Source organism: Sus scrofa, chromosome 2, assembly GCF_000003025.6.
Source record: "Sus scrofa isolate TJ Tabasco breed Duroc chromosome 2, Sscrofa11.1, whole genome shotgun sequence".
Lineage (NCBI taxonomy): Eukaryota > Metazoa > Chordata > Mammalia > Artiodactyla > Suidae > Sus > Sus scrofa.
In genome coordinates this window covers 137,995,492-138,023,070 of record NC_010444.4, presented here as the reverse complement: position 1 = coordinate 138,023,070, position 27,579 = coordinate 137,995,492, and the positions used below count along the sequence as shown (strand labels likewise).

General features: G+C 49.3%; 1 protein-coding gene across 4 annotated transcripts in view; it reads right to left on the bottom strand.

Annotated features, from left to right (window-relative positions):
* SLC25A48 (solute carrier family 25 member 48) overlaps nucleotides 1-27,579 on the bottom strand; it is a 55,772-nt gene that overhangs the window by 12,512 nt on the left and 15,681 nt on the right. For 2 of the 4 annotated variants that reach the window (XM_005661657.3, XM_013995128.2), the window contains 4 exons: nucleotides 25,083-25,341; nucleotides 10,479-10,736; nucleotides 7,806-7,939; nucleotides 6,593-6,780 (listed from right to left, as the gene is read on the bottom strand). In XM_005661657.3, the coding sequence (XP_005661714.2) occupies nucleotides 6,622-6,780; nucleotides 7,806-7,939; nucleotides 10,479-10,736; nucleotides 25,083-25,320 (789 nt within the window). In that variant the 5' untranslated portion in view covers nucleotides 25,321-25,341 and the 3' untranslated portion in view covers nucleotides 6,593-6,621. The remainder of the gene's footprint in view (nucleotides 1-6,592; nucleotides 6,781-7,805; nucleotides 7,940-10,478; nucleotides 10,737-25,082; nucleotides 25,342-27,579) is intronic. The other 2 variants (XM_005661655.3, XM_003123965.6) reach the window with 1 other exon arrangement.

Here is a 27,579-nt window from a genome sequence, read left to right as displayed (position 1 = left end):
CATACATATCAATAATTACCTTAAATGTCAATGGGCTAAATGCCCCAACCAAAAGACATAGACTGGCTGAGTGGATACAAAAACAAGACCCATATATATGCTGTCTTCAAGAGCCCCACTTCACTTCTAGGGACACATACAAATTGAAAGTGAGAGGATGGAAGAAAATATTCCATGCAAATGAGAATCAAAAGAAAGCTGGGGAGTTCCCATGTGGCGCAGTGGTTAACGAATCCGACTAGGAACCATGAGGTTGCGGGTTCGGTCCCTGCCCTTGCTCAGTGGGTTAACGATCTGGCGTTGCCGTGAGCTGTGGTGTAGGTTGCAGACACGGCTCGGATCCCGCGTTGTTGTGGCTCTGGTGTAGGCCAGTGGCTACAGCTCCGATTCGACCCCTAGCCTGGGAACCTCCATATGCCGCGAGAGCGGCCCAAGAAATGGCAAAAGAACAAAAAAAAAAAAAAAAAAGAAAGCCGGAGTGGCAATACTCATAACAGACAAAACAGACTCTAAAATGAAGACTATTTTAAGGGAAAAGCAAGGTCACTACCTAATGATCAAAGGATCAATCCAAGAAGAAGATATAACAATTTGAAATATCTATGCACCCAACACAGGTTCACCACAACACATAAGGCAACTGCTAACAACCTTAAAAGGACAAATCAACAATAACACAGTAATGTAATAGTGGGGGACTTTAACACACCACTTACAGCAATGGACAGATCAACCACACAGAAAATCAATAAGGAAACACAGGCCCTGAATGAAGCATTAGACCAGATGGACTTAATAGGTATTTATAGGACATTCCATCCAAAAGCAACAGAATACACATTCTTCTGAAGTGCACATGGAACATTCTCTAAGATTGATCACATCCTGGGCTACCAATCCAACCTCAGTAACTTTAAGAAAGTTGAAATCATATCAAGCATCTTTTCCGACCACAATGCTATACGACTCAAAATCAACAAGAAAAAAACTGCAAAAAAACACAAACACGTGGAAACTAAACAACATGCTATTAAACAACCAATGAATCACTGAAAAAAATCAAAGAGGAAATTTAAAAATACCTAGAAGCAAATGACAATGAAGATATGACACTCCAAAACCTATGGGATGCAGCAAAAGCTGTTCTAAGAGGAAAGTTTATAGCAATACAAGCTCACCTCAGGAAACAAGAAAAAGCTCAAATAAACAAGTTAACTTTACATCTAAAGCAGCTTGAGAGAGAACAGACAAGACCTAAAGTTAGTAGAAGGAAAGAAATCATAAAGATCACAGCAGAAATCAATGATAGAGGAAAAAAAGGAAACTATAGAAGAGGTCAGTGAAATGAAAAGCTGGTTCTTTGAAAAGATCAACAAAACTGATAAATCCTTAGGCAGACTTATCAAGAAAAAAAGAGCGAGGACTCAAACTGATAAAGTTAGAAATGAAAAAGGAGAAATAACAACAGATATCACAGAAATACAAGGGATCATAAGAGACTACTATATGCAACTATACACCAATAAAATGGACAACCTAGAAGAAATGGACACCTTCTTAGAAAAGTACACTCTTCCAAGACTAAACCAAGATGAAACAGAAAAGATGAATGGGCCAATCACAAGTACTGAAATTGAAACCATGATTAAAAAACTTCCAACAAACAAAAGTCCAGGACCAGATGGCCTCACAGGCAAATTCTAACAAACATTTAGAGAAGAGCTAATACCTATCCTCTGGAAAATATTTCAAAAAATGGCAGAGGAAGGGACACTCCCAAACTCATTCTATCAGGCCACCATCACCCTGATACCAAAACCAGACAAAAATACCACAAAAAAAGAAAACTACAGGCCAGTTTCACCAATGAACATCAATGCAAAAATCCTCAACAAAATACTATCAAACCACATCCAAAAATACATTAAAAGGATTGTACATCATGATCAAGTGGGAGTTATCCCAGGGATGCAAGGATTCTTCAATATCTGCAAATCAATCAGTGTGATATACCACATCAACAAAATGAAGAATAAAAACCATTTGATCCTCTCAATAGATGCAGAAAAAGCCTCTGACAAAATCCAACATCCATTTCTGATAAAAACCCTTCAGAAAATGGGCACAGCGGGAACCTACCTCAACATAATAAAGGCCATATATGACAAACCCACAGCAAACATCATTCTCAATGGTGAAAAGCTGAAAGAATTCCCGCTGAGATCAGGAGCAAGACAAGGATGCCTGCTCTCACCATTACTCTTCAACATAGGTTTGGAAGTCCTAGCCACGGCAACCAGAGAAGTAAAAGAAATAAAAGGAATTCAAATTATAAAGGAAGAAGTAAAACTATCATTTGTAGATGACATGATACTATACCTAGAGAATACTAGAGACTCTACCAGAAAACTGTTAGAGCTCATCAATGAATTTGGTAAAGTCACAGGATAGAAAATTAATAAACCAAAATCGATGGCAATTCTACATACTAACAATGAAAGATCAGAAAGAAAAATTAGGGAAGCAATCCCGTTTACCATTGCATCCAGAAGAATAAAATACCTAGGAGTAAACCTACCCAAAGAGACCTGTACTCTGAAAACTATAAGACACTGATGAAAGAAATCAAAGATGACAAAAACAGATGGGAAGACATACCATGCTCTTGGATTGGAAGAGTCAATATTATCAAAATAACTATACTACCCAAGGCAATCTACAGATTCAATGCACTCCCTATCAAATTACCTAGGACATTTTTCACAGAACTCGAACAAAACATTTTAAAGTTTGTTTGGAAGCACAAAAGACCCAGAATAGCCAAAGACATCCTGAAAAAGAAAAATGGAGCTTGAGGAATCAGGCTCCCTGACTTCAGATATACTACAAAGCAATAGTCATCAAAACCATATGGTACTGGCACAAAGACAGAAATATAGATGAGTGGAACAGGATAGAAAGCCCAGAATTAAACCCATGCACCTATAGTCAACTAATCTATGACAAAGGAGGAAAGAATATACAATGGAGAAAAGACAGCCTGTTCAATAAGTGGTGCTGGGAAAACTGGACAGCCACATGTAAAAGAATGAAATCGGAACACTTCCTAACACCATACATAACATATAAAAGAATGAAATTAGAACACTCTCTAACACCATACACAAAAATAAACTCCAGATGGATTAAAGACCTAGATATAAGACCAGACACTATAAAACTCTTATTAGAGGAAAACATACGCCAAACCCTCTCTGACATAAATGACAGAAACATCTTCTCAGATCCACCTCTTAGAGTAATGACAGTAAAAACAAACAAATGGGACTTAATTAAACGTAAAAGTTTCTGCATAACAAAGGAAACCCTAAACAACACAAAAAGACAACCCCACAGAATGGGAGAAAATATTTCCAAATGAATCGATTAACCAGGGATTAATCTCCAAAATTTATAAATACCAAAAAAAAAAACCCCAACAAAAAATGGGTAGACGATCTAAACAGACAGTTCTCCAAAGAAGACATACAGATGGCCAAAAAACACATGAAAAGATGTTCAACATCACTCATCATTAGAGAAATGCAAATAAAAACCACTATGAGGTACCACCTTAAACCAGCCAGAATGACCATAATCAAAAAGTCTATAAACAATAAGCTCCAGAGAGGGTGTAGAGAAAAGGGAACGCTAGTACACTGTTGGTGAGATTGTAAATTTGTGCAACCACTGTGGAAAGCAGTATGGAGATCCCTCAGAAAACTAAAAATAGAACTACCGTTTGACCCAGCAATCCCACCCCAGAGCATCTATCCAGAGAAAACCATGACTCGAAAAGAGTCATGCACTCCAATGTTCATCACAGCACTCTTTTCAACAGCCAAGACATGGAAACAACCTAAATGTCCATTGACAGAGGAGTGGATAAAGAAGCTGTGGTACATATACACATGGAATATTACTCAGCCATTAAAAGGAACGAAATAATGGCATTTTTAGCAACATGGGTAGGTGGACTTATAAATTATCATGCTAAGTAAAGTCAGTCAGACAATGAGAAACCAACATCAAATGCTATCTATCACTTACATGTGGAATCTGAAAAAAAGGACAGAATGAACTTCTTTGCAGAACAGATACTGACTCACAGACTTTGAAAAATTTATGGTTTCCAAAGGAGACAGTGTGGGGGCTGGGGCAATGAGCTGGGGGTGTGGGATGGAAATGATATACAACTGGATTGTGATAATCACTGTACGACTATAATGTAATAAATTCATTGAATAATAAAAAAAATGTTAAAGAAAACTAGGGGAAAAAGACAACTGAGATGAGACTTCTAGGAACATGACAGTAAAAAACACCAGGAATTTGTCTTCTTACCTAGGCAACCATTCCACAGAACTTGTTCAATGTAACTATTTTAGAACCCCTGGAGTTTAATGACTCTTGCAAATTCCAGGAGATGGTTTGGGCAGTGGTTAATTTCACTCAGTGAGGGCTCTTAGAACAGCAGCAGCTACCTAACCTCCACCATGCCCTTTGGCAAATGACTGTGCACATGTTCCTGGAGCAACCTGCACATGGCTTGCTGGAACAAGGGTGGGCAATGAGAACTTTGCCTTCCAAACATTGGACAGCTGTGTTCTGGTCACTGATCGCTGTTTCTGATCACAAGGTGCCAAGAGGAGGGCGGTCATTCTTGTTTAACCTCCTCCCATTCTGCAAGCCCCTCCTCCTCTGGCTGAAGTGATTTCCAGGGAATTTAAAGGGATGATGCCCCTTTCTCTTCTCTTCATTTTTCTCTTTTGGGAGCCAGATACTAAAGACTATGACATTCAAAAGCAACTGCAGGTATAAAGAAAACTAGAAAGTGACTGACTACGCATGACTCAGAAAAAGCATAGGCTCAGAAAAAAAAAAAAAACATGAAAACCTTAAGTTTATGCCTCAGGTTAATCTTTGGTACAGAGATAGCCTACAACAGTCAAAAACAAAAACCCACTACATCCTGGAGAGGGAGTGTGATTTCTAGAGCTACCACATTGTTAGATTCAAATAATTATTTTCCAGTAAAAAGTCACAAGGCATACAAGAAACAGGGAAGTATGGTTCATCCAAAGGAAAAAAAAATCAACAGAAAGTGTCCCCAAAGAAGACCTGAGAGCATGCTACTTGACAAAGACTTTAAAATATCTTTTTAAAAGATGCTTTAAGAACTAAAGAGAGATGTAAAGAGAGTTAAGAAAATATGTGAATGAAATGTAAATATCAATAAAGAAACAGAAAACTCAGAAATAAACCAAACAGGAGTTCCCACTGTGGCTCAGTGGTTAACAAATCCGACTAGGAACCATGAGGTTGCAGGTTCAATCCCTGGCCTTGCTCAGTGGGTTGATGATCTGGCGTTGCCATGAGCTATGGTATACATCACAGACACGGCTCGGATCCTGTGTTGCTGTGGCTCTGGTGTAGGCCAGCAGCTATAGCTCTGATCAGACCCCTAGCCTGGGAACCTCCATATGCTGCAGAAGTGGCCCTAGAAAAGGCAAAAAGACAAAAAAAAAAAAAAAAAAAAAAAAAAGAAAGAAAAGAAAAGAAAAGAAAAGAAAAAGGAAAAGAAAAAGAAAAAAGAAAAGAAAAAGAAAAAAGAAAAGAAATAAACCAAACAGAAATTCCGGCTCTGAAAAGTACCTAATGAGCCACTGAAATGAAAAATTCACTAGAAGGATTCAAAGGTTCATTTGAGCAGGCAGAAGAAAGAACTAGCAAACCTGAAGTTAGGACAAGAGAAATTATTGAGCCTGAGATACATAAAGAAAAAAAAAAAACATTGAAGAAAACTAATACAGCCTAAGCAACTTGTGGGAAACTATCATACCAATCGACATATTCACTGGAGAGTCCAAGGAGATGAGAGAGAGAGATAGGAGCTGAGTAATCTGAAGTAATAATGGCCATAAACTTCCCGCATTTGATAAAAGACATAAATATAAACAGTAAAGACGCAGGATGCACTCCAAGTAAGATGAACTCAAAGAGACTCACACCAAGACACATTATAATACACTTTTGAAAGATAAAGAGACACTCATGGAAGCAGCAAGAAAGAAGTGACTCATTACAAAGGATCCTCAATAAGACTTTCAGCAGATTATTCATTAGAAACTCCAGAGGCCAGAAGGCAATGGGCCAACATATCCAAAGTACTAAAAGAAAAAGACGTGTCAACCAAAGATCCTATATCCAGAAAAAACTATGCTTCAAGAGTGAGGGAGAAACTCAGACGTTCTCAAGTAAACAAAAGCTGGGGGAATCCATTATCACTAGACCTACCCTGTAAGAAATGCTCAAGGGAGTTATTCAGGTTGAAATAAAATGTCACTAGACAATGACAGGAAGCTGTATGAAGACATAAAAATTTGAGAAAAAGTATATGGGGAGAGTAACGCCAGCATCGTGGCAGCACAAGAGGTCCCTCTTTGCGCTCACTTCAGCAACAAAATTCAGCATCCATCCAGGAACGGAAGTGCTGTGGGAGCTATGGGATCCAGCACAATACACCAAGGGACCCCAGAAGAGTCTTGCCCACCTGTGCATCAGGTAATAGGCAAAGTGACCTCAGAACTGGCAGCGAAACCTGCAGTAGCTGTGAAATGGCTCCAGCCATTCTTGGCTGCAGTCCAGGAGCACCTGGAGAACAGTGACAGGGGCAGTCACACACAGATGAGAGAGCCTTTGTGGAAGTCCAGGTTTCCAGAGGAGAAGTTCCAGCACCCACTGGAAGAAAAAAATAGAAGTTTGGACGCACTGGAGTAGGCAATTAGGAAAGACCAGAGGACTTGACATGAGACGGCCACGTGATAAGGCCCAGAGGTTGGGTGTAACATTAACGCTAATAAAATTACTAATACTAATGATAAATGGCTACCTCTTCCTAAATGGTCTCTAGGTATTATGCATTAAACTGAGTACTTTTTATATGCCTCATTTAATTTAACCTACAAATATCCCTGCCATTCATGATAGGGTTGCTTATCATTGGAGGAATTGAGGCCAGAGAGGTGAAATTGCTTGGATTCCCCTAGCTCACAAGCAGGCAGGCCTGGCTCTGAACTCAAGTTTGCTGACTCTAAGAGGCACACCAAGACAACTGGGGCCCATTCAAAAAAGAACAAGCATGAGGATGCTGGGGGTGCCACGGGAGGCAAAACAGATGAAGATCCATTAGTTTATAACCTTGGATACCAGATGTGGAAAACTGATCTTCATTCTGGGACAGTTTAGAGACAAGAAGAGGCTCGGCTTTAGGACGAGCCCTTTGGGGTCAGGAGCAGAAGGGAGATAAGGCCAGGCTGGAGGCTGCCCCCAGAGTTGAGACCAGAGGTGATGGAGTCTGGACTGGTGTGGGGTGGAAAGCAGAAGACAGGTCGGGGAACTGGAACTTGTGCGAGGTGATGGCTGAGGAGGTTCTGGGACTTGCCACTTGGAGAAGAGGCAAGGGTGAGGAGCTGAGAAGGGAGTGAGGAAGAAGCTTCCAGCCTATCTGGTCCAGGCCCCGGATCTGCTACACACCAGCTGTGTGACCTCAGGTAGGTTAGCAGTCCTCTCTGAATCTGTCAGTTGGGGAGCACACCCACTTCCTCCACCAGCATGAGGCAAAGAGGAAATAAGGGCTTGATAAATGGTAACTGCCAGCACCTCAGCATCCTGATTCCCTTCTCTGTAATCTCACATCGCCCCAAATGCCCGACCCTACCTTCCCAGGACTGACACCAAACCCACATGACTGCTGGGGGGCTTACTTTAAGACCTTCCTTCTGGTAACTCTGGGAGATACAGTCCAGGACACCTTTGTATTTGTTTACGTAAGCCCCATCAGCTTGCATTCGACTCTTCACAACATCCATAGGTGTTGCCGTCCCCCAAGAAATTGCTCCTGTAAAGAGAGACACAAGCAGATGTCAGGGGCTGGCTGGCTGAGGTCTCGAGGGGACCTGGCTCCCTGCAGATTTCCCCAATTCATAGACTTAATAAGCTGCTTGGGGATGTGGAAAGAGCTCAGAGTCAGGACCTCTGAAGAGGGTTCCTGATTCCCCATTGCCACTTGCTGTGGGACTCTGGAGAAGTCTCCTGCCTCCTCTAGGCCTTGGGCCTGTCATCTGTGAAACCTATCTTCATGGGGCGGATGTAAGGACATATAAACTGCTGCACGTTCGGCATTTAGCGCAGAGGCAAGTCCACAGCTAGTTTCCTTAAGTGCAAGCCTTTGTTGTAGCTTTCACTGGAGAAGCAGGAACAGGCCCCACGCTACTTTGCAGCACCTTTCCTGGCACAGGGGAAAGAGCCCAGGGTGAGGCCTGAGGCTGAAGGACAGGGCTCCCCAGAGGCAGGATTTACTCTGAACACAGAGACACTAAACAAGCACGAGCAGATAGGCAGCTTGCCAAGGAAAGGTCGGCCTAAGGATTGCAGAGAAGAGCAGGGGCAGGTCTTTAAAAAGCTTTTATCTTTTCCTGTGATGTGGAACAGAAGCCTGGGAACCATGTGCCGCTGGCTCAACCTCACTGGGTAAGCTCGGGTGCCCTGGTTTGAGCACCTGTGTGACTTTAAAGGACTATAAGAAAACAACGTCCGGTTATCGTGTAAACACAGAAATTGGCACATTCTTTGATGGGGAAAGAAAAACAGATTGATGCCGAAGTCCAAGGCAGCTGATGTGCAAAGTTTTGCAACTGCTGCCCAGCAGTGCCCTGAAGAGGCCTTAGTGTATCCCCGGCCCTCCGCTCATTACCGTCTCCTGCCCCTGGGCCTCTGGGAACCCTCTGGACCTCTCCTCTCTCCTGCCAGGATAAGTGGGGCTGCTTTCCCTGGGGCCAGCCCAGGGGCTGCTATGCCACACTCCCCGTTCCTCAGCCCACGGGTGAGGGTCTCATAAAAGCAGGCTTGTCTGCCAGGCCACACAGACCTGCTCTCTCCAAGAATAAGAGCAGCCAGGCCTTGTATAGCCTCTCAGCCAACACGTACTTACTGGGCACTTGCTGGAGCTGGGCTCCAGGCTGGGCTTCAGGCACCTTCGGGGAGGGAGAGCACTGGGGTTTGGTCTAAGATGCCGGTGTTGTTATGTTTTTCCCGAGCATCAACCACAGCTGATCCAGGAGGAGGAGGAAGAATGACACTTTTCTGCTCCTCAGAGAACCTTTCCCATCCGCATCCAACACGCTATGGTATCAGCCTTCTGAAGAAGCAGTCCTCGGAGTTCCCATTGTGGCGCAGCAGAAACCAATCCAACTATTATCCATGAGGATATGGGTTCGATCCCTGGCCTCACTCATTGGGTCAGGGAGGATCCGGCATTGCCGTGAGCTGTGCTGCAGGTTGCAGACATGGCTCGGATCTGGCGTGGCTATGGCTGTGGCGTGGGCCAGCAGCTACAGCTCCGATTCGACCCCTAGCCTGGGAGCTGCCATAGGCTGCTGGTACGGCCCTGAAAAGCAAAAAAGAAAAAAGAAAAGAAAAAAAGCAATTCCTCCGTTTCCACACCCTTCTCTGGTTGTGGCTGCGTTTCTTTCTTCCCCATTACGGCACAGTCAAAGCCCTTAGAAGTGTGCTGTGTACTTGGGTTCTCCTACATCTTTCATCCCATTCTCTCCTGATCCCTCTTTAATCGAGTTCTTTCACCTTTTTCTTCATCAGAATGGGTCTTGTCAAAGTCCCTGATGACTTTGCTAAATCCAAGAGCAGGAATAGCAAGTACAAAGGGCCCTGCTGGCACACAGAAGGCACATCAAAATGTGGCTAAAGCAGAGCAGGTAAGGGCATGGTTAGAAAGCCAGTGCAGAAGGGTAAGAAGCAGCCAGCTGCTGACAGTGGCCTTGAAACCATTGCAAGGTCACTGACTTTTACCCTAAGTGAAACGAGGATGAAGTGTGGGCTCTAAGTAGGGAGGTTAAGTAACCAGTCCATGGTCACAAAATGACTAAGTGTGGATTTGAACTTGGATCTTTCTGACTGCAAGGCCCGTGTTACAGTGTCTGCATTAGTTGTGTGTCCTTGGGTTGGTCACTGTGAACCTGAATTTTCTCTTCTGAAAACTGGGGCTAATGAAATCCTCACACTAGAAAGGTTTGCAAGTTGCCAATATTCAAAAAAGGCGGGCCAGGATAACATCTTCTTTTCCAAGCTCAGTGGCGGCTGACCCAGAGTGAGTGCTCGAGGTACCCCTTCCGACTGAAAGCTGAATGAGCCCAAATAGGGCCTCAGAGAGAAAGGGATGAGAGAAAGTGGGGGACCATTCCTCATTCCCAGCCCTGCCTCTGCCCGGCGAGGTCTGGCCATAGCAGGTATTTAACGAAGAATCGCTAGAGGAGTGACTGGACGAACCCTACCCCTCCCCAGGGCTGAGAAGGGCATTGTAGGCTTCCCAGCTGTCCAAGCGGGGTCAGCACAGGGTCGTGGGTCAGCCCTGCCGCCCTTACCTGCCATGCCACCCGCCAGCCACACAGCGCAGGGGCTGGGGCCTGCGTGGGCCTCGGGTGTGATCCAGTCACTCAGAAACACATAGGGGATGAAGTAGAGGCAGTAGCCTGGGACGTCCCTCAGCAGCATGGCGCTGGCGCCCCGGTACAGCCCTGCCAGGCCTTCAGTCCGCACGATGGTTGCGATGCAATGCACAGGCCCCTGGTAGGCTGGCTGCTCCCCAAGAGCTGCCGCCCTGGGCTTCAACCCGAGGTTGGCTGCAAAGACAGGGCAAAAAGATGGCACGTGACCAGGGGGCAAGAGACCAGCCACTCTTTGGCACTGGCAGCAGCCCAGCCCATTGACAGCTGGGCTGTCACCTGTTGATTTTTACCAAACCTTCTGACCATTCTGACAGCTTAAATGAAGATTCTGAAGTTCCAACAGGGAGCCCCTGCCAGCATGGGGCAGCCAGACTGTGGAGGCAATCCCAGTCAGGCGATAAAGCACCAACTGCCTTAAAAGGCCCAGCAGTCCTTGTTCAACCATCACTGTCTTTCTGAGCAGATGCAACTGCACAATGCTTAGGACCAAATATGCTAAGCCATACCAAGCTCCTTTGTGTGTATGTGTGTGCGCACATACTTTTATTTTTAATTTTTATAATTTTGCTGCACAGCAAAGTTACTCAGTCCTACGTAAGCATCCCAGCATGTAGGATATAGTTCCCTGCACTCTACAGTAGCACCTGTTGCTTATCCACTTTAAATGTAATAGTTTGCATCAACTAAGCCCAAGCTCCCACGACTCAGGTGCAGGATGCACTGACTCACTCCAGCCCTGGCGAGGCTATGTCCTGAAACAGCTGTAGGGCTGCAAGGTGCCACTGGCCCCTCAAAGTCCAGAGGCACAGGTGCTGCCTCCTGGTCTGACCTCTGGGGTCTCTGCTGGCAGTCCATGGGTCGCTATGTTTGTAGCTTCTTCTCAGGATGTATGCTGCCAACAAGCAGTGACTCTCTGGCCCTCTAATCCTTCTACCTGGCGCCCTCCACCTCTCATTCTGATGCTCATCTACTCTGTTACAGACCCTTTAGCACAGCTCTGACTCATGGCCAGAGAGACCCCCTAGTCCCAGTGCAGGTAAAGTGCAGATAACGTGGACTCACATTCTCAACTTTCCCTTCTTGAAGAACTAGTGTGACAGGACCAGAACAGAAGCAGAATGAAGCCTGCCTATGACCACATGCCCATGTTGCCACCTGGGTTTAATTCTCTGGAAGCGCCAGCTCAGCTGGGTTTTACACATGCTGTCTCAGAGACAGAGCACTTGCCTTAAATAAGTGAACTTCCAAGTTCCCTAACAGTCCCAACTTTATCAGATGAAGACTGAAAAAAACATTCAGCTTCTCAATGCCACAGTCCAGACTGGAGATTTAGGAGCAAAAGGCATCCCATCCTTGTCTCATCCCAGAAGTAGACAAGGTCGAGGGGAAGGTTTCAATTTGCCTGGAAAGTAGGCTTGAATGAACGCATCTCATCTTTGCCTTCTGTGGTGGGGGAAGAGGGGCACTGTGGCCGTGCCCCTAAGACCAGCTCCAGTGTGGGCGGACGGCTGAATCCCATCCACTTCTACAGCAGATCCTGCAGTGAGTGAGCAGGGCTGGTGGCCACTTTCAGGGGCCCCAGACCCTCTGAGCAGAGCAAGATGAGACACTGTGGTCTTTGGGAGCCCACTGAACACCCCTGCTTCTCCTCCATCCACCATAATACTGTCAGGGATATTCTGACATCAAACCAAATAGATCTAATTGTCCCAACTTAGAAATTTTGCCTGGGCCATGCTCACGTCGACGTAACTGTGATCTGTCCCAGGAGTCAAGGTTTTCATGAACCAACTATGGGTGTGATGTAGCTTTTAGAAGTTTTGATTGAAGGCAAGCGTCCTGATAACATTCTGCTTGTTTGAAGGTACAGATGTTGAAAAAAAATACTTGTCCCACCTCTAAGTGGCTCTGTCAACAAAACACCGGTACTTTTTTCCTTTTTAGGATAAGCAATACGGAAATTCTTTCACATTCTCTCCAGGTTGTAACATGAGTGACCTAGTTTTTATTCTTGAAAAGGACCCATTTACAACTGTTACAGCAATGCAACTGTCATGGTGACCTGGAAGATGGACATGAGTCTGAACTGGTGGCCAGGGCCTTCTGGACTCGAGCTGATACTACGAAGCCCTTGGAACTCCTTCCAGCTTCCTCATCCCCAATTTTTTTTTTTTTTTTTTTTTTTTTTTGTCTTTTTGCTATTTCTTTGGACCGCTCCTACGGCATATGGAGGTTCCCAGGCTAGGGGTTGAATCGGAGCTGTAGCCACCAGCCTACACCAGAGCCACAGCAACACGGGATCCGAGCCGCGTCTGCGACCTACACCACAGCTCACGGCAACACCGGATCGTTAACCCACTGAGCAAGGGCAGGGACCGAACCTGCAACCTCATGGTTCTTAGTCGGATTAGTTAACCACTGCGCCACGACGGGAACTCCTCATCCCCAATATTTTTTAAAGAAACTTTTTATTTGCAAATAATTTAAAATTTGCATGAAAGTACGGCAATGAATAATTGTACAGAGAACACTTTTACCCAGATTCACCTGTTGTTAACATTTTACTTTATGTTTTGTGTGCTCTCTTCTTCCCTCTCCCCACCCTTCCTCAACCTTTTCACTCATACATATGTGTGCAATTAAAGTGAACAGATACCATCATCCCAGGGCACAAACTCTGCCCAGGCCATGTTCGCCTGCAGGTAACAGTGACCTGACCTGGAGTCAAGGTTTTCATGAATCAGAGGTGGGTATGAGGAGGCTTTCAGAGGTCACCGAGAGAAGGACATCATCTGATAAAATCCTTCTTGTTGGGAGGCCCCGATGTTGGAAAAACACTTGCCAAACTTGTCATCAAGACCCAAATCAGAACCAAACCTGTCCTTTCTTTCTTTCCCAAATAAGCAATAGGAAATTCTTCTGCACCTACACAGATAACTTTATTTTCTGAGCCATTTTAGGGTAAGTTACATACGAAATGGCCCTCTGCCCTCAGTACTTCCGTCTGTGTTGTCCAAGAACTGGGACACTGTCTCACACGCTGAAGGACAGCGGCCGGGTTCATAACTGACGTGGACAGTACTGGTGTCTAAGGCACTGCCCACGCTCACACTGTCCCGCGAGCTCATGTTGACCTTTAGAGTGTCCCCTGCCCCCACCGTAGGGCAGGATCCAGTCTATCAGGTATGGCATTCAGTTGTCATGTCTCTTTAGACGACTTTCATCTGGAGCAGTTCCATCGCCTTTGTTTTTTTTAGGACACTGACATTTTTAAGCGTGCACCACCCCCCTTCTTGCTAACAGAACTTTCCTTATCTGGTATTTGTTTGATGTTTCCTTGTTATTACACCGAGATGATGCATCCTTGGCTGACCCTCTTCTTTTTTTCTTAAGTCTCACCTCTTTCGCCACGAAGACAAACTCTCAAGCGCTCCTATCTTCTCTGGCCTCCTACATTTGTTTTTATTAGCTTGTTGTTTAACTGAGGCACAATGTACACTCCGTATAAGGTATGTAGCGCGTAAGTGCTCCATTGATGAGTTCTGACCACAGTGAGCACACGTCATCACACACTACTGAGAAAATGACATCTTCTATTTGAAATCAACTGTTTTGGTCACAGTTCAGTCCAGCAGAGTAAAGACCCCCAAGCCTACCTAGCCTCTTCTGCTTTTCAAGGTTAAGGGATTCTGTGACATCGATGGCATGTCACTCAAGGAGAAGCAAGTCTCTCCAAGGTGACAGTTGTTATGAGCCCGTCTGCAATGGTGGTATGGACGATGCATAAGACAACACAAGGCAGAAGACCACAGTGATTCCTATCAGGCACTCAGACCACAAGATGCAGCGTGGCTCAGCTGCAGAAGGTGTGGCCCGGGAGCCTTGGCAGGTAGAACTGGAAAAGGGCTGAATCAGATTTCTTGGTAACTCATACTGAACCCATTCTAGTTTGTATAAGACAAATTTCGGGGACCCCTAAACACTGACTCGGCAGGTTGCTGGCAAGCAGCTTTTGGAAGAAGGCACAAGTGAGATTCGTGGACTTGTGCATCTTTGTGCAAAGGAACCTGAGGAAGGAGGTGAGGGCTGTGCTTACAATGAACCACTGCCCCTCAGCCTGTGGTTCTGGAACCTTCAGGGCTTGGGCTTGGGGTGTACACATGCACATACGAAGGGATTCACACATCAGGTATATTTCCTTCTAGGGCCAAACGTATTTAGTTTTCCTAATGAGAATTTTCTGTTCTGAAAAGAGGATAAAATCATGAATCAAATTTTGATTATTTCTTATTCTGAGTGCTTTGCCACTGAGACCATTTTTTTGCTGTAATCTCCAAATGAAGAGCCTTTCCCTATGATTGGTATATAATACTCAGGATGCCTGTGGTTTTGTTTTCCCAAATGCATTTAGGATCAACTCGACCCCCTTCACAACACTGGTAGGACGTTCAGTCAGTGAAATCGGCCCGCACCCTGCTCTTCTAAACCTTCCCCTAGCAGCAGAGGAGGGCCTACACAGCTCTAAAAAGACCCCCCGGCTGCTGGCTCCTCCATCTTGCCCAGCCCGGTTCCTGCCATGGCTCGTTGGACCACAGGCCATGGCTGTTGGGCTCCCCTGCTCTGCAGCAGCATCTAGTAGCTTGCTTGCTGGCCCCTACCTGGGCCAGGAGGTCCCCCTACAGGCAGTGCCTCTGTGGGGAGCTCTGCAGGGCATGGGGATCCAGGTTTGGCCAGTCCCAACAGGTACAAGTGCAGCCACCCCTTGAGGGGGAGGTCCTCCTACCTCAGAGAGGCTGAGGTCCCCACAGATCTGCCACCAGTACCCCTCATCTCAGGACCCAGGGACCTGCCACAGCATCCCACCATACCCTCCTAGACACAAACAAAAACAAGTTTCATTTTTCCCTTTCTTAGGCAACGCTGTTCAATTTCTTCAGTGGGTCATGACCTTGGAAAGAGGAAAGTCAACTGCAAACAGTGACGAGTCACAGACCCGCTGAGGTAAGGAGGGTCTGGTCTTCAGGAAAACAAAGGCCTGACCACCCTCTGGGAGGGAGTTCACCCCAGACCGCCCCTGTGTGCCTACGCTGGAGGGGGAGAGGGACAAAGACCCAAGAACATTTCTCAGCAAGTCACCTTCTACAGAAAATCCCCAGCAAAGTGGCCATCTGGGGATGAGGCTCCGCTGGTGACCAGTCAGCGACACACAGCCTCCCCAGGCGTTCTGTGCTTGAAAACATCTGGGCCAGCGGGCTCACAGGCGGACGAGGGGAGCATGACGTTATTTCAAGGAGTCACCAATCCATAAGCACTACGGACTGACAGAATTTCTAAAACACTGCACATACGTGTATGACCATTTTTCTCCTATGTGTAGGTCCTAGTGTGAGAACACAAAATTTTACTTAAATATACTGATAATCCATAGTTGCTTGTCATATGTCTTTTCTTAATCCATGGACACAAAGAAAAGCCACTACTACTAGAGTCTACGGGTTGGACTCTATTTTATAAATTTAAAAGGTACTTGCAGAAAAAGCTGGGACCCACAGGCTGTGCCCTATTATCGTCTGTCCTGATGCTGCTGTTTCTGAGCACGTTGGTGAGCGCTGTCACAACAGAATCACACGCTGGCCTGTCCCAGGTCCTTGGGGCCCTGGGCCTGACACTGTGGCCCTCATGTGCCTCCACAGCCATTCAGTGAACACATGAGCATCTGCTCAGCGGCTCTAGCATCAGGGCCTCCCAAAGCGTCCCTCCCATGCTCAGCACCCCTCCAAGCTTAGTCCTGTCTGGTCCTCATGCCAAAGGCTGTGGGTGCTAAAGGAAACTTCCAAATCATGGAATAAGGTGCCACACTTGCCCAAGACACTACAGAAGCATCCAGTAATGCGGATGGACACCCTCCAGCAGACAGGCTGGGTATAACCTCTGTGGTTGGGGTCTGAGGAGGCTGGGGGCCCCTTTTGTTCCCCAGGATATTACCAACTGGGAAGAGCTGGCCCACCTCCTGTTTCTCAAGAGGCCAACAGTTGCCTCCTGATCTGCAGGTAGTTTAGCAGGAAGAGCTGGGATTTGCTCCACTGCCCACGTGCTATTTCCTAGCAAACACCCAGGGCAAAGGGCTCAACACGCCAGGCCTCATTTCCTCCTCGTCCTCACTCGGCTTCTGTGAAAATGAACAGAGAAGGCTGGCAACCGTGCTTCACTAAAATGCGTGCTGTGCAAATGTAATTTCACCTGAGGCAAATAGTTATCATTCCTGTCTTTAATCCCTTGACCTGATGTGACTTCAGATTCCAGAAGTGCTGGACCTGCCAACCTCAGGTGGTCGTGTCCTGCTGTGCCCTGCCGAGCCTACTGTGGGAGACTGCGGGTGCCCGCACAGCACTGAGAACTACCAATGCTGATACCATGAACAGAAATCAGGACAGTACCTGCTCTTGTCCAATGAATGAAGGAACCAGTGGGTGAGTCCCCACTGTGCGTTAAGTTGCACAATGGTGTGTGACATTGCATGCACCTTCATCAATCTCGGCAAGATAAGGGGGGGGCTAGAGTTTGATAAGGATTTCGTCAAACCGTCCACAACTCAAAAAGCCCTGGAACTGACGGCTATGTGCCCAGCCTCTCCACAAACCCCCTCCCTCCACCCCAGCCCTCACTTCCTCCTTGAGAAGAAGGGCCCCGACTGTATGGTCCTGGCAGGTCTCCAAGTTTTGGTGCCTCTTAGCACACCCCAAGGACTCCCGCCTCCCCAGAAGCTTCCTTCTTTAGGCGCTGCATGGAGCGACGTCTATCTCTTTATGGAGCGTAGCATCACTGACCCCTTCCCTGAGCTGGAGAACTCCTGGAAAACACCCTGTGTGAGAAGATTGCTCCTCCCGAGGCTAACCTGCCTGGAGAAGAGCATGTGTCTTGGCCGCCACACATCTTTAGGGGAGCAATAAAACTACATGACCAAAGAGAAATGGATGCAGCCGGAGCCTCTGAGGCATTATAGCAGACCTTCCGAGCCAGATGCGTCTGAAGATCCAGCGAAATCAGCGAAATGGCTTCCCCCTACTTTGTCATCAGGCGGATGCTTAGACTCAGAGGGGCTTGTGTTCAGGTGTGCAGCAGAGGACCTCACCTGCCCAGGTGCAGCCCTCGGCCGGCGCTCCCGCTGCTACCGTCCAGCCCGCTCGTCTCCTCTTGACCTGTCCAGATGTCAGCACTGTCTCCTCCCGGCACCCTGGTCCCACTCTGTTCCCTTCATTCCAGTCAGATTGCCTTGCACATGGTACAGACAGGCACCTTCAACGTGCTTCCTCTTGCCTAAAGATTCTCTCTCAACTGTCTCTCCCCTTCTCCTCTACCAACTGGGAAAACAAAGTCTCTTTCTTTCTCTACCCCTTGGTCTTGGTCCCCACTGTCACTGCGACTTCAGCAACTGTCCCCTCTTCTCCCCCCAAGTTGGGGACAGGGGTCTCTCAGGACTCTGTTTCCAGGGTGTGGAGCTGCATGGCCAGGGACAGAATGGCCCAGAGAGCAGGGACAAAGCGCATAAGCTCAGCCTCAGTTTCCCCACCTGTCAAACAGAGAGTGACTGCAGCTATTTCACAGAGTTGCTATGGTGACGGAGTCATGGAATGTGTGTCGGCACAGGGCACGCGGTCGGGGCTGGCTCCTTGTGAACCACGGCTATTCATGTCCATACAGCTCCTCCTCAAACTCCCCGACGGAGCTCGCCGACGTCTCAGTGACGTTCGCCTTCTTCACTTTTGAACTCCTCTGGGCATCCGCATCTAATGCAATGACTTCGGCTGTTCCTTCTGGCTGTCACACCCTTGTGTGGACCTCAGGTCCTGAGACTCCAGCTGCGGTCCCTCCCTCCACAGGAACCAAGGCAAGGTCGCCACTTTCTCGCTCGAGCCAACCCCTCCAGCCAGGGTCCCAAACAGCAGCCACGACAAGGAGCAGGCGCTGCTCCCCGCTCCACGCCAGGCTGCCTGACGCGCGTCATCTGCTCTTTCATTCACTGCGTGGGAGGCACCACCTCCCTCATCGCCACCCACCTTTGAAATTTCGGGTCATTTCTGACCCTCTCCCATCTCCTGCGTGGCCTGTGGCTTCCGCATTCATCAATGCCTCTTCCATCGGCCACTCCCCTCATGCCCAAAGCACAGGATTCGAGTCAGGTGTTCCCAGCGCCTTGCCTGGTCTGGGGCAGCAGCCTCCAAATCAGCCTCCTCGTGTCGACTCTTCCCACCCCTTCTATCCCTTCTGAAGGCCAAGTTCACTTGCCTACCACACTTCCCTTAGGTCAGGCGGGTGTCCAAGATGCTCCACTTGGCATCTAGCAGGCAGTTAGCAGGTAGTCCAACTCTGCCGAACAGCGCAGGAGCCCCTACTCAGCTAAAAACCCAAGCTCGTCACAGCAGACCCTGCATCTTCCAGAGCCTGGCCCTCCCCCATCCTGCCACCGAGTGGCTCCCTATGCTGTCATCCTTCCGTTTGAAACACCTCTCCCTCCACACGCCCCCACCTCCGAATCCTAGCCAGCATTCAGACACCCAGCCCATAGCAGCCTCCTCTCCGGAGCCGTCCTGGTCTTCAGAGCCAGACTGTGAGGTTCCAGGGCCTTCCATGGGCATCTTCTCACTCTGGTACACACCTGATTCCCATGAGACTCTGTGCTCCCTGAAGGCAAGGGCTGTGTGTGTGATACCTGACTGGCCTACTGTGCTGGGCTCGGAGCAGGACCTCGGGAAACATCTGTGAATGAAGGAATCCAAGAGTGACTTCAAGCAGGTGGAACACTGGCCCTTGGCCTCCAGTGGGGCCGGGCGAAATCACCACAGAGTTAACGGTTTCCTGTGGCGCCGAGGACTTTGTGATCCGCACGTTAATTAGGCTCCGAATGAAAACAGACCTGAAGCTCCCAGATGGGGGAGGAGTGAATGTCACTGGCCAACTGGCTGGAGGATGGGACTTGGCCCAGGCAGCAGAGGGACTGCTGGCCTCGGGGACCTCAGCCGCAAATTCTAACTCAGGCCCAGCAGGGCGCCCAGTGAGGCTCATGCCCATTCAAAGGGGAGCAATGACTTGAAAAGGGCTGAAAAGGGAGGGTCTTTTCACAAGCACCCCACTGCCACGGCCAGGTCCAAATGAACTCAGGCCAAGTCACAGAGGCCCCAGGAGAGAACCTCTCTGCAGTTGGGAGAATGCTCACGGGCGTAACTGCCACCCAGCATGCACTGGCAGGCAGCGCCAAGGGCGAATTCTCTTTAAACTTCAGCGAGTGCCCATGGAATTTGGTAAAACCTTTCTGTTTCACAAATTTCGCAATGCTCACCAAGAATCTTAAAAATGACCACACTCTGACCCACTCATGAATCGGAGAGCCCACACATTCAGAGAAATGACTGCAAATGAAGGCAGCTCTTTATGGATAAAGTTGCTGATCACATCACTATTTTTAAAAGAGGAAAAACTGTAAACAACCTAAATGTTCATCAGTAGGAAGACTTTTAAATAACGTTTAATTGTATAGCTCACATTTACTTCATGTTTTCAATGGACCAGACTAACGTTTTGCCAGGACCTTCATAGGTTACATATCGTTCCATTCTAGCCCAGGCTACTCTTGTTATGCCTATTTTGCAGATGAGCAAACGGAGGCTTGGTGGTAAGAGGTGGCTTGTCCAGAGTGTCTGGACTCTGGTGGTAGGAGGATTAGAAGCAGGTAGTCTAAGTCTAGAAACTGAATTCTTATCATATTATATCATCCCTCTCAAAATGCGTGTATGTGGGTGTACCTGATGGAATACTGCACATCTATTTTAAATAGTATCCATCTTTTAATTTTATGCGCTATTTTAGTGACATGGAAAATGTGTCCGTTATACTACCAAGTTAAAAACAGAATATGAAACTGCCTATAAACATGACTGCAACCTCTTAAAACATTTAATTTATCCATAAAGAAGAGGACGTGAACATGAACGTGTTGGCAGTGACTGTGTCTGGGTGGATGGCACATTCTCCCTCCACACTCAGTATTCTGCATCTTGTTCATTTCTAACCACTAACAGGTCATCACGATGAACTCAATGGCTTTCTATTTGCACGTTTCCAACCAGGTGAGCAGAGCTCTCACTGCGACACAGCCTCCATTCTACCTGTCACATATCCCAAAGCAGGAAAGCCAGAGGCCTCTGGCACCTGCCTTTGGTGTGTAGCTTAGTCTCTAATGGCCCATCGTCATCACCCAGAAAGTGGACAAGCACTTCTGGTGGAAAGCCGCAAGCTACAAGGGATCCCACAGGCTCTGCACAAGGTGGCCTAAGAGCACTTCTCTCAGCACAGTCACTACGGAGCAGAGACCACAAACCTGCGGCCAGCAGCAGTCCCGCACTGTCTAGTCCACACAATGCTTTGGGCTGTGTGGTGTTCTGTTGGTTTATGTTCGGTTTTGTTTTTAATTGAAATATCTGACAATTTCCCAGGAAAACACCCACCAGGAATCTAGTCTTCTGCCTTCTCTTAAAAGAGCAAAAGATCCAGGCCTATGGCAACAGTCAGCTGGAGCAGAGTCAAAGTCACCCCTTTAGACAGAATCTGGGCAGCTTGCAAAGCATTCCTAGCCCTCCCTACTGCCTCCCTGGCACCAAGGCTGACGCCTGTGCTTGAACCACTGCTTTTCTAAGGGCAGAGTGACACAGAACGTGAAATACGTTCTGTGTTTCAATAAATAAGAGGAAAAACGAAATACAGGTTAGGAGGGCTGTGGGTGTGAAAAAAACGGAAGAGGGTCCATTTTCCAGGTACCTCTGCTCACTTACGTAACCTCCATGGACCAGTGAATCTTTGTTTTCTACCTTTGGCCTAGGGGTTCCCGAGGAACAAGTGAAAGAAAACCACATCCTTCCCCTTTTTCTGGAGAGACTCCTGGCAGAAAATCCTGCCCACCCTGCTCCATCCCCAACTGTTGGTCCTGCCCGACACCTGCAATTGCTAAAGCCCTTTCCCCCCCGCCCCCGCATATGGGGGGAGCTGTGCAAAAGTGGACCATGCAGAGACGAGCCGCCCAAAACCACAGAACTCAGACCCAGCCCTTGGAACCCATGAGCTATGCCCACGACTGGAACAATGTCATTTTGGAGACGTGCTTCCAACCCCCTTCCCTCCCTTAAAGTTTGCCACTGGTTTTGTGCAAAGGCCCAGATGTTACCAGTTGCAGTAGCCTCAGCTTCTAGAAAATCCTGGGGCAGAAGCACAATCAGCATCAGAGGGCTCTGAGTCAGACTGCCTGGGTCTGTATCCCAGTTCCACCCCCCACGAGGGCTGGAACCTCAGGCAGGTGTTGGAATCTCTCTGTGCCTCAGTCTCCCCTTTGAAAATGTCTAGGAGCTAGACTGATGGGGAGATGAAACACAGACTAGTTCTTCACACAGCGCCTGGCACATACTAAGGGCTCCCAGCCCCCACGGCTGTGACTGTTCTGGCTTCATCCGCATCAGAGGCTCACCCTCCAGTCTTGGTGCCCACCTTCCCTCCACCTGCTAGGGTCAATGGCTTTGTGTCTGCACTGCCAGCTAAGCCCCTGGGACGAGATGCTGACGACCTTGAGCTTTGAAGGGCTGAGAAAAGTGTGGGTGCAAGACGTCCCTTGGTCTCTTGTAAGAGCCTTCCCGGAGACAGCAAAAGGCCAGCTCCTGGGCACACTGGGAAGGACAGAACACAAACATTTTCATTTTCTGTTGCTGCCTCAAGGGGTTTACTTAAGAACCGGTTTCCTTCTGGCACCACGGGTGAACTTGCAACCTGAGGCCACGCTCCCATCTGTGAGGAGCAGAGTCAGGGAACCACCTGTCCCCTGAGATGCTGTCAGCACCTCCCACAGTGGAAAGGGACAGGGAGACACGGAGGGCACACAGGTCCTCATCTTGTCCCCACTCAGAGGGCGTATCCTGAAAACGAGGCTCCAGAAGGGTCCCAGCTTTCCAGCTAGGCAAGGGTCCCAGCCCAAGCAGGCATGACTCAGGTTCCCGGGGCCCAAGGGAGCAGGGATGAGTGGCCCTCCGTGCTGCTCTGAGCAGGTGCACGGTCCTGACCTCCCACTCTCCTTCTCCCCTTCCCCAACCTGACTCCCTCCTGGCTGCCTGGAGTGGCCCGGCTCAGCTCTCCCACCCACCCTGTTCGGAGTGGCCCAATTCCTGCCTGCCTGCCTACTGGACGGAACATTACAGGAGGAACAGGACAGAGTCTTCCGCTCACCTCTGCATCACAGCAGGCACATGACTACCGTGTGTTGAGCAGATGAGCAGAGCTGCCCGTCACACCCACCTCACACTGTCGGGCGGCTGTCCAACGAGAAGATGAGCAGACAGCACTCAACGGCGTCTGGACACAGTGAGTGCTGAGCAGCCTTGGTAGCTGCTAATGCAGGCTGCTCAGCTCCCTGAAGCTGAGGCTCCTGCACACCCAGCGTTGGGACCTTTCTCAGTTCTGGCTACTCTCCCACCCTTTTTCCAGTCTCCAGAGGCTTCTAGTCTGGCTCCAGGACCCTGGAGTTCAGGCTTTAGCCTTTCAAGTCGGCCACCATTCTAGAACCCTCTGCAGGGAAGATGTGGTTGGGTGAGGGCAGGAGAGAGAACAGAATCAAATGCTGTCAGGAGAGCTCCAGATGTCCCAGGCACCTCCCGAGAAACATCTCCCTGGGGGTCCAGGCTGGCTGAGGCCCCTCCCAGATACGTGACTCTTGCCCCCTTTCCTCCCTCCAGGGACGAGGCGCCCAGGCTACGAAGGGGGTGGGGCTGCCCCCAGAGCCGAGGAGCCTCATCACCGAGACCCTTCTAGCATCTGGAGCCCGGAGAGGTTTCCTCTGCACCAGAGACTCACACAGCTTTGCTAAAGTAGACAGGATGGCACAAAAAGCCAGCCTAGGGGCCAGGACTCCTGGGTTCTAGGCCTGCTCACGATGCCCTTCATGTGTCTACATCCTCACTTTTGCCTCTAGGATAGGACCAGATGGGCGAGCTTCAAACAAACACTCCACAGAGGTGAGGCCCTTCCACCAAACCGGACTGTCCCGAGCCATGACTCAGTATGTCGAGTGAGCGAAGGCAGGGACCTGCCTGTCATTCTCTCCAGGGGCCCCCGTGGGGTACCCTCTGAGTGGGCCAACCCACGTGCTGACAGGGGCCCTGGGCCCTAGGCCATCCGCATACCCCTGTGAGGAGCATCAGCAACACGCTCAGCAGGTGCACAGGCCCACCCTGGATACATCTCCAGCTGAGCAGGGAGCAAGGCCGCATGGAGGCACTGGGTAGGGGTGCTCTTGAGTGAACTTTCGGGGCTTCAGCCTCTGGGGGACAGAGGGCTCACACGGTCTTAGCTTGCAAGAGCTGTCGGGAAGAACCATGGGTGGTGCCTCCGATATACAAAAAAGGGGACCGAGGCCCAGGAAGGAAGGCTATCTTCCCCGAGGAGACAAGGCGAAACGAGAGCCCAGGACCAAACCTCAAGGGATGGAAATTTGTCTAAGATCCCAGGTCATCCTGGCTCCCGAGCTGACACCTTCTCCTCTGCACAGCAAGTGCCTGCCCTTCCTTTCCATCTTCCTTTATCCAAACTACTCCCAGCCTACTGGGAAAGAAACCTCTTTCCCAGCAGGGAGCTCAGGGGCAGAAGCTGCCATGGGGCACACAAGAAACGGAGCTTCCATGGAACATCAAGCGCGAGGCGAGGGGCCGCGGGCTTCGCGGCCCTGCAGCCCATGCAGGGTGAGGCCTCCCTGGCTGCGCCCCTGCCTTGAGGAGCAGGTGTGGGTCTGAGATATGGGCAGGTGCAGAGGGCCCCCCACTTAAGGCTCTGCTGCTGCCCTTTTTATGTCTTTTTGCCATTTCTTGGGCCGCTCCCGTGGCATATGGAGGTTCCCAGGCTAGGGGTCGAATCGGAGCTGTAGCTGCTAGCCTACGCCAGGGCCACAGCAACGTGGGATCCAAGCCGCGTCTGCAATCTACACCACAGCTCACAGCAACGCCAGATCCTTAACCCACTGAGCAATGCCAGGGATCGAACCCGCAATCTCATGGTTCCTCGTCGGATTCGTTAACCACTGCGCCACAACGGGAACTCCTGACCTTTTTAAATTCTTACTAATTCTTGAAGAAGGAATTCTGCATTTTGCTGAAAATTATGCAGCTTGTCCGCACTGGCCAGTCATTAATTGTGTGTCCCTGAATAAGCACCTTCACCTCCGGGAGCCCATTTTGCTCATCTGTAAAATGCAAACAAATGCAGCACGTGCCTCAGAGAATGGTTCTGAAGACAAATTGCGGGAACACACGCAGCGCTCTTTGCAAGGACCTGGTGCAGAGTAAATCCTTGACCAGTGAGTGTTATCAGCAGCGATACAATAGTACAACACGGACACCACGCTCCATAGACGGGATGTTAACTGTATCCCCAACCTGTAAACAAGGAAAGGGTCACAGGTGCCCAGACACTAGGCCCCCTCTCCTGGCCTCTTACCTTCCTGAAGTGGCTGGGTCTGCATCTGCAGCCGGATCTTGATGAGGTCCACGGGCGCGCCCAGCCCCACGGAGACCACGCCGGCCACCATGCTGGCCAGGAGCAGGTCAGACAGCATGTGAGGCGGGCCAGCCTCCGCCTCCGGGCACCGGTGGCGGCTGAGGAACCGCTGCGTGTTGCTGAAGACCCCAAACACCACCGAGTTGTAGACAGCGATGCTGGCGAGGGGAAAGGACATGCCCTTGAAGAAGGCGAACACCTGCAGTGAGACCCAAGGGAAGGCGCGTGAGGGCCAGGCTGCCTCGAACAGACCCCGCCTCCCGGAGCCCGGGGCTCTCAGCAGCAGACAGAGCACAGGAGGATGCTGAGGGGAGAGGAGGGACGGGAGGGGAGAGCATCCTTGCCTGAGGAGGACCACCTTCTGCACGAAGCTTTGTTTCCTTATCCGTGTGTGCTGGGCCTGGAAGCTGCATTTGGCACTGGAGTGGCAGTGTTCTTGGGCTGTGGCTGAGGGGAGCCTGGGGGGCCCCAGTGGGTGGCAGGTTTGCCCAGCATCACAGACTCCTTCCTCATGCACCAGCCCAATAAAAGCATTCTAGGGCCTGTGCCGGGCCCCGGAGGACAGCAAAAAAGAAATGCTCTCTGCCCTCACGGAGCTCACAGGGGTGGGGGGTGGGGGTAAAGGGACCAGGAAAGACAAACTAACAGGCAATTAGAATATAATGCCCTAAACCTGTAGGGAAGGGACACGAAGGGTCCCACAACCCCCGGGGGACCTGGGGCAGCCTGTAGCCACGGGGCTCTGAGCATGGGCATCTACTAGAAAATAACTGGAGGGAGAGCCCCGGAAGGACAGCATGAAGGGGCTTCTGTACATACACACCGCATTCTCAACCAACAGCCAGATGCTCTGGAGAAACTGGAAAATTCCACAGGCCCTTGGAGGAGTCAGGGCAGCCCACATGGGGCCACAGATGCAAAGCACTGGGAAGCCATGGTAAAGACGCCAGGCTGTCCTCAAACCCACTAATCCTGACCGGCGTGTGTGGACGCTATTTGCAGGAACGAACACACACACACACACACACACACACACACACACACACACACACACACACACACACACACACACACACCACACACACACACACACACACACACACACACACACACACACACACAATCCTTCAGTTCCCTTCTCTACAACCAGCTCCCTCAGACGACCTGGGGCAGCACTGAGCCTTGAGCTGCTAGGTCTCAGAGGAACGCCCACAGTCCCCACAGAAACCTGGAGCTGAGATGCTGGCTGGCAGACAGTGTGAGGAACGTGGGCCAAAAAGCAGAATCAACAGCTGCCATTCAGGGAACGGAGGAATCGCACAACACTACCCCCAGAACAGCTAGTCTTGGGTTTCCAATGCTTGCCCTGATTTCAAAAGAGATGATCAAGAGGGTTGGAAAAACACCGGACACAAGGCCCTCCTCACTGAAGGTGCAGGCAGGAGGCTCCTGAGCACTCCTTTCTTTCTTTTTTGCTTTTTAGGGCCACACATGCAGCATATGGTGGTTCCCAGGCTAGGGGTCAATCAGAGCTGCAGTTGCTTCCCTACACCACAGCCACTGCAGACATGGGATCTGAGCCACATCTGCGACCTGCACCACAGTGCACACAGCAATGCTGCTTCCTTAACCCACTGAGCCAGGCCAGGAATCAAACTTGCGGCCTCATAGATACCAGCTGGATTGTTTCCCCTGTGCCACAACAGGAACTCCCTAGAGCATTTCTTCAGATGGAGCCTGGGAGTGGGGGTGGGGGACCTCAGTCAATAATGGGGCCACATTTCCAGTGACTCAAGGAAAAGCCCAGGGCTGCCAAAGGGCTTATAATGGACCATTTCTTTAAGTCAACAGGTCACTTCAGCCTAAATTCAAAAATTTTAAATCCCCCCAATGTCAGGAGTTCCCTGGTGGCCTCATGGTTAAAGATCTGGCATTGTCACTGCTGGGGCATGGATTCCATCCCTGGCCTAGGAATTTCCGTATGCTGTGGGTATATGTATCTATGTGTGCATGCGTGCATGCGTGTGTGTGTGTATAAAACAAAAACCAAGTGATTCTGGAGTGACCTGTGGTCCAAGCCTGCTCTGGGTGTCTGGGGCCAGAAGAGCCTGGCCCCTGCTCTGAGCCTCTGAGACATAGTTTACCCACCATTCATTAGTTTTGAAAATCTGACAGCTCGGGAGTTCCCATTGCGGCTCAGTAGTAACAAACCTGACTAGTATCCATGAAGACGTGGGTTTGATCCCTGGCCTTGCTCGGTGGGTTAAAGATCTGGTACTGCCATAAGCTATGACATAGGTCACAGATGCAGCTTGGATCCCATGTTGCTGTGGCTGTGGCACAGGCTGGCAGCTGTGGCTCTGATTTGACCCCTAGCCTGGGAACCTCCATATGACACCGGTGTGGCCCTCAGAAGACAAACAAGAAAATCTGACAG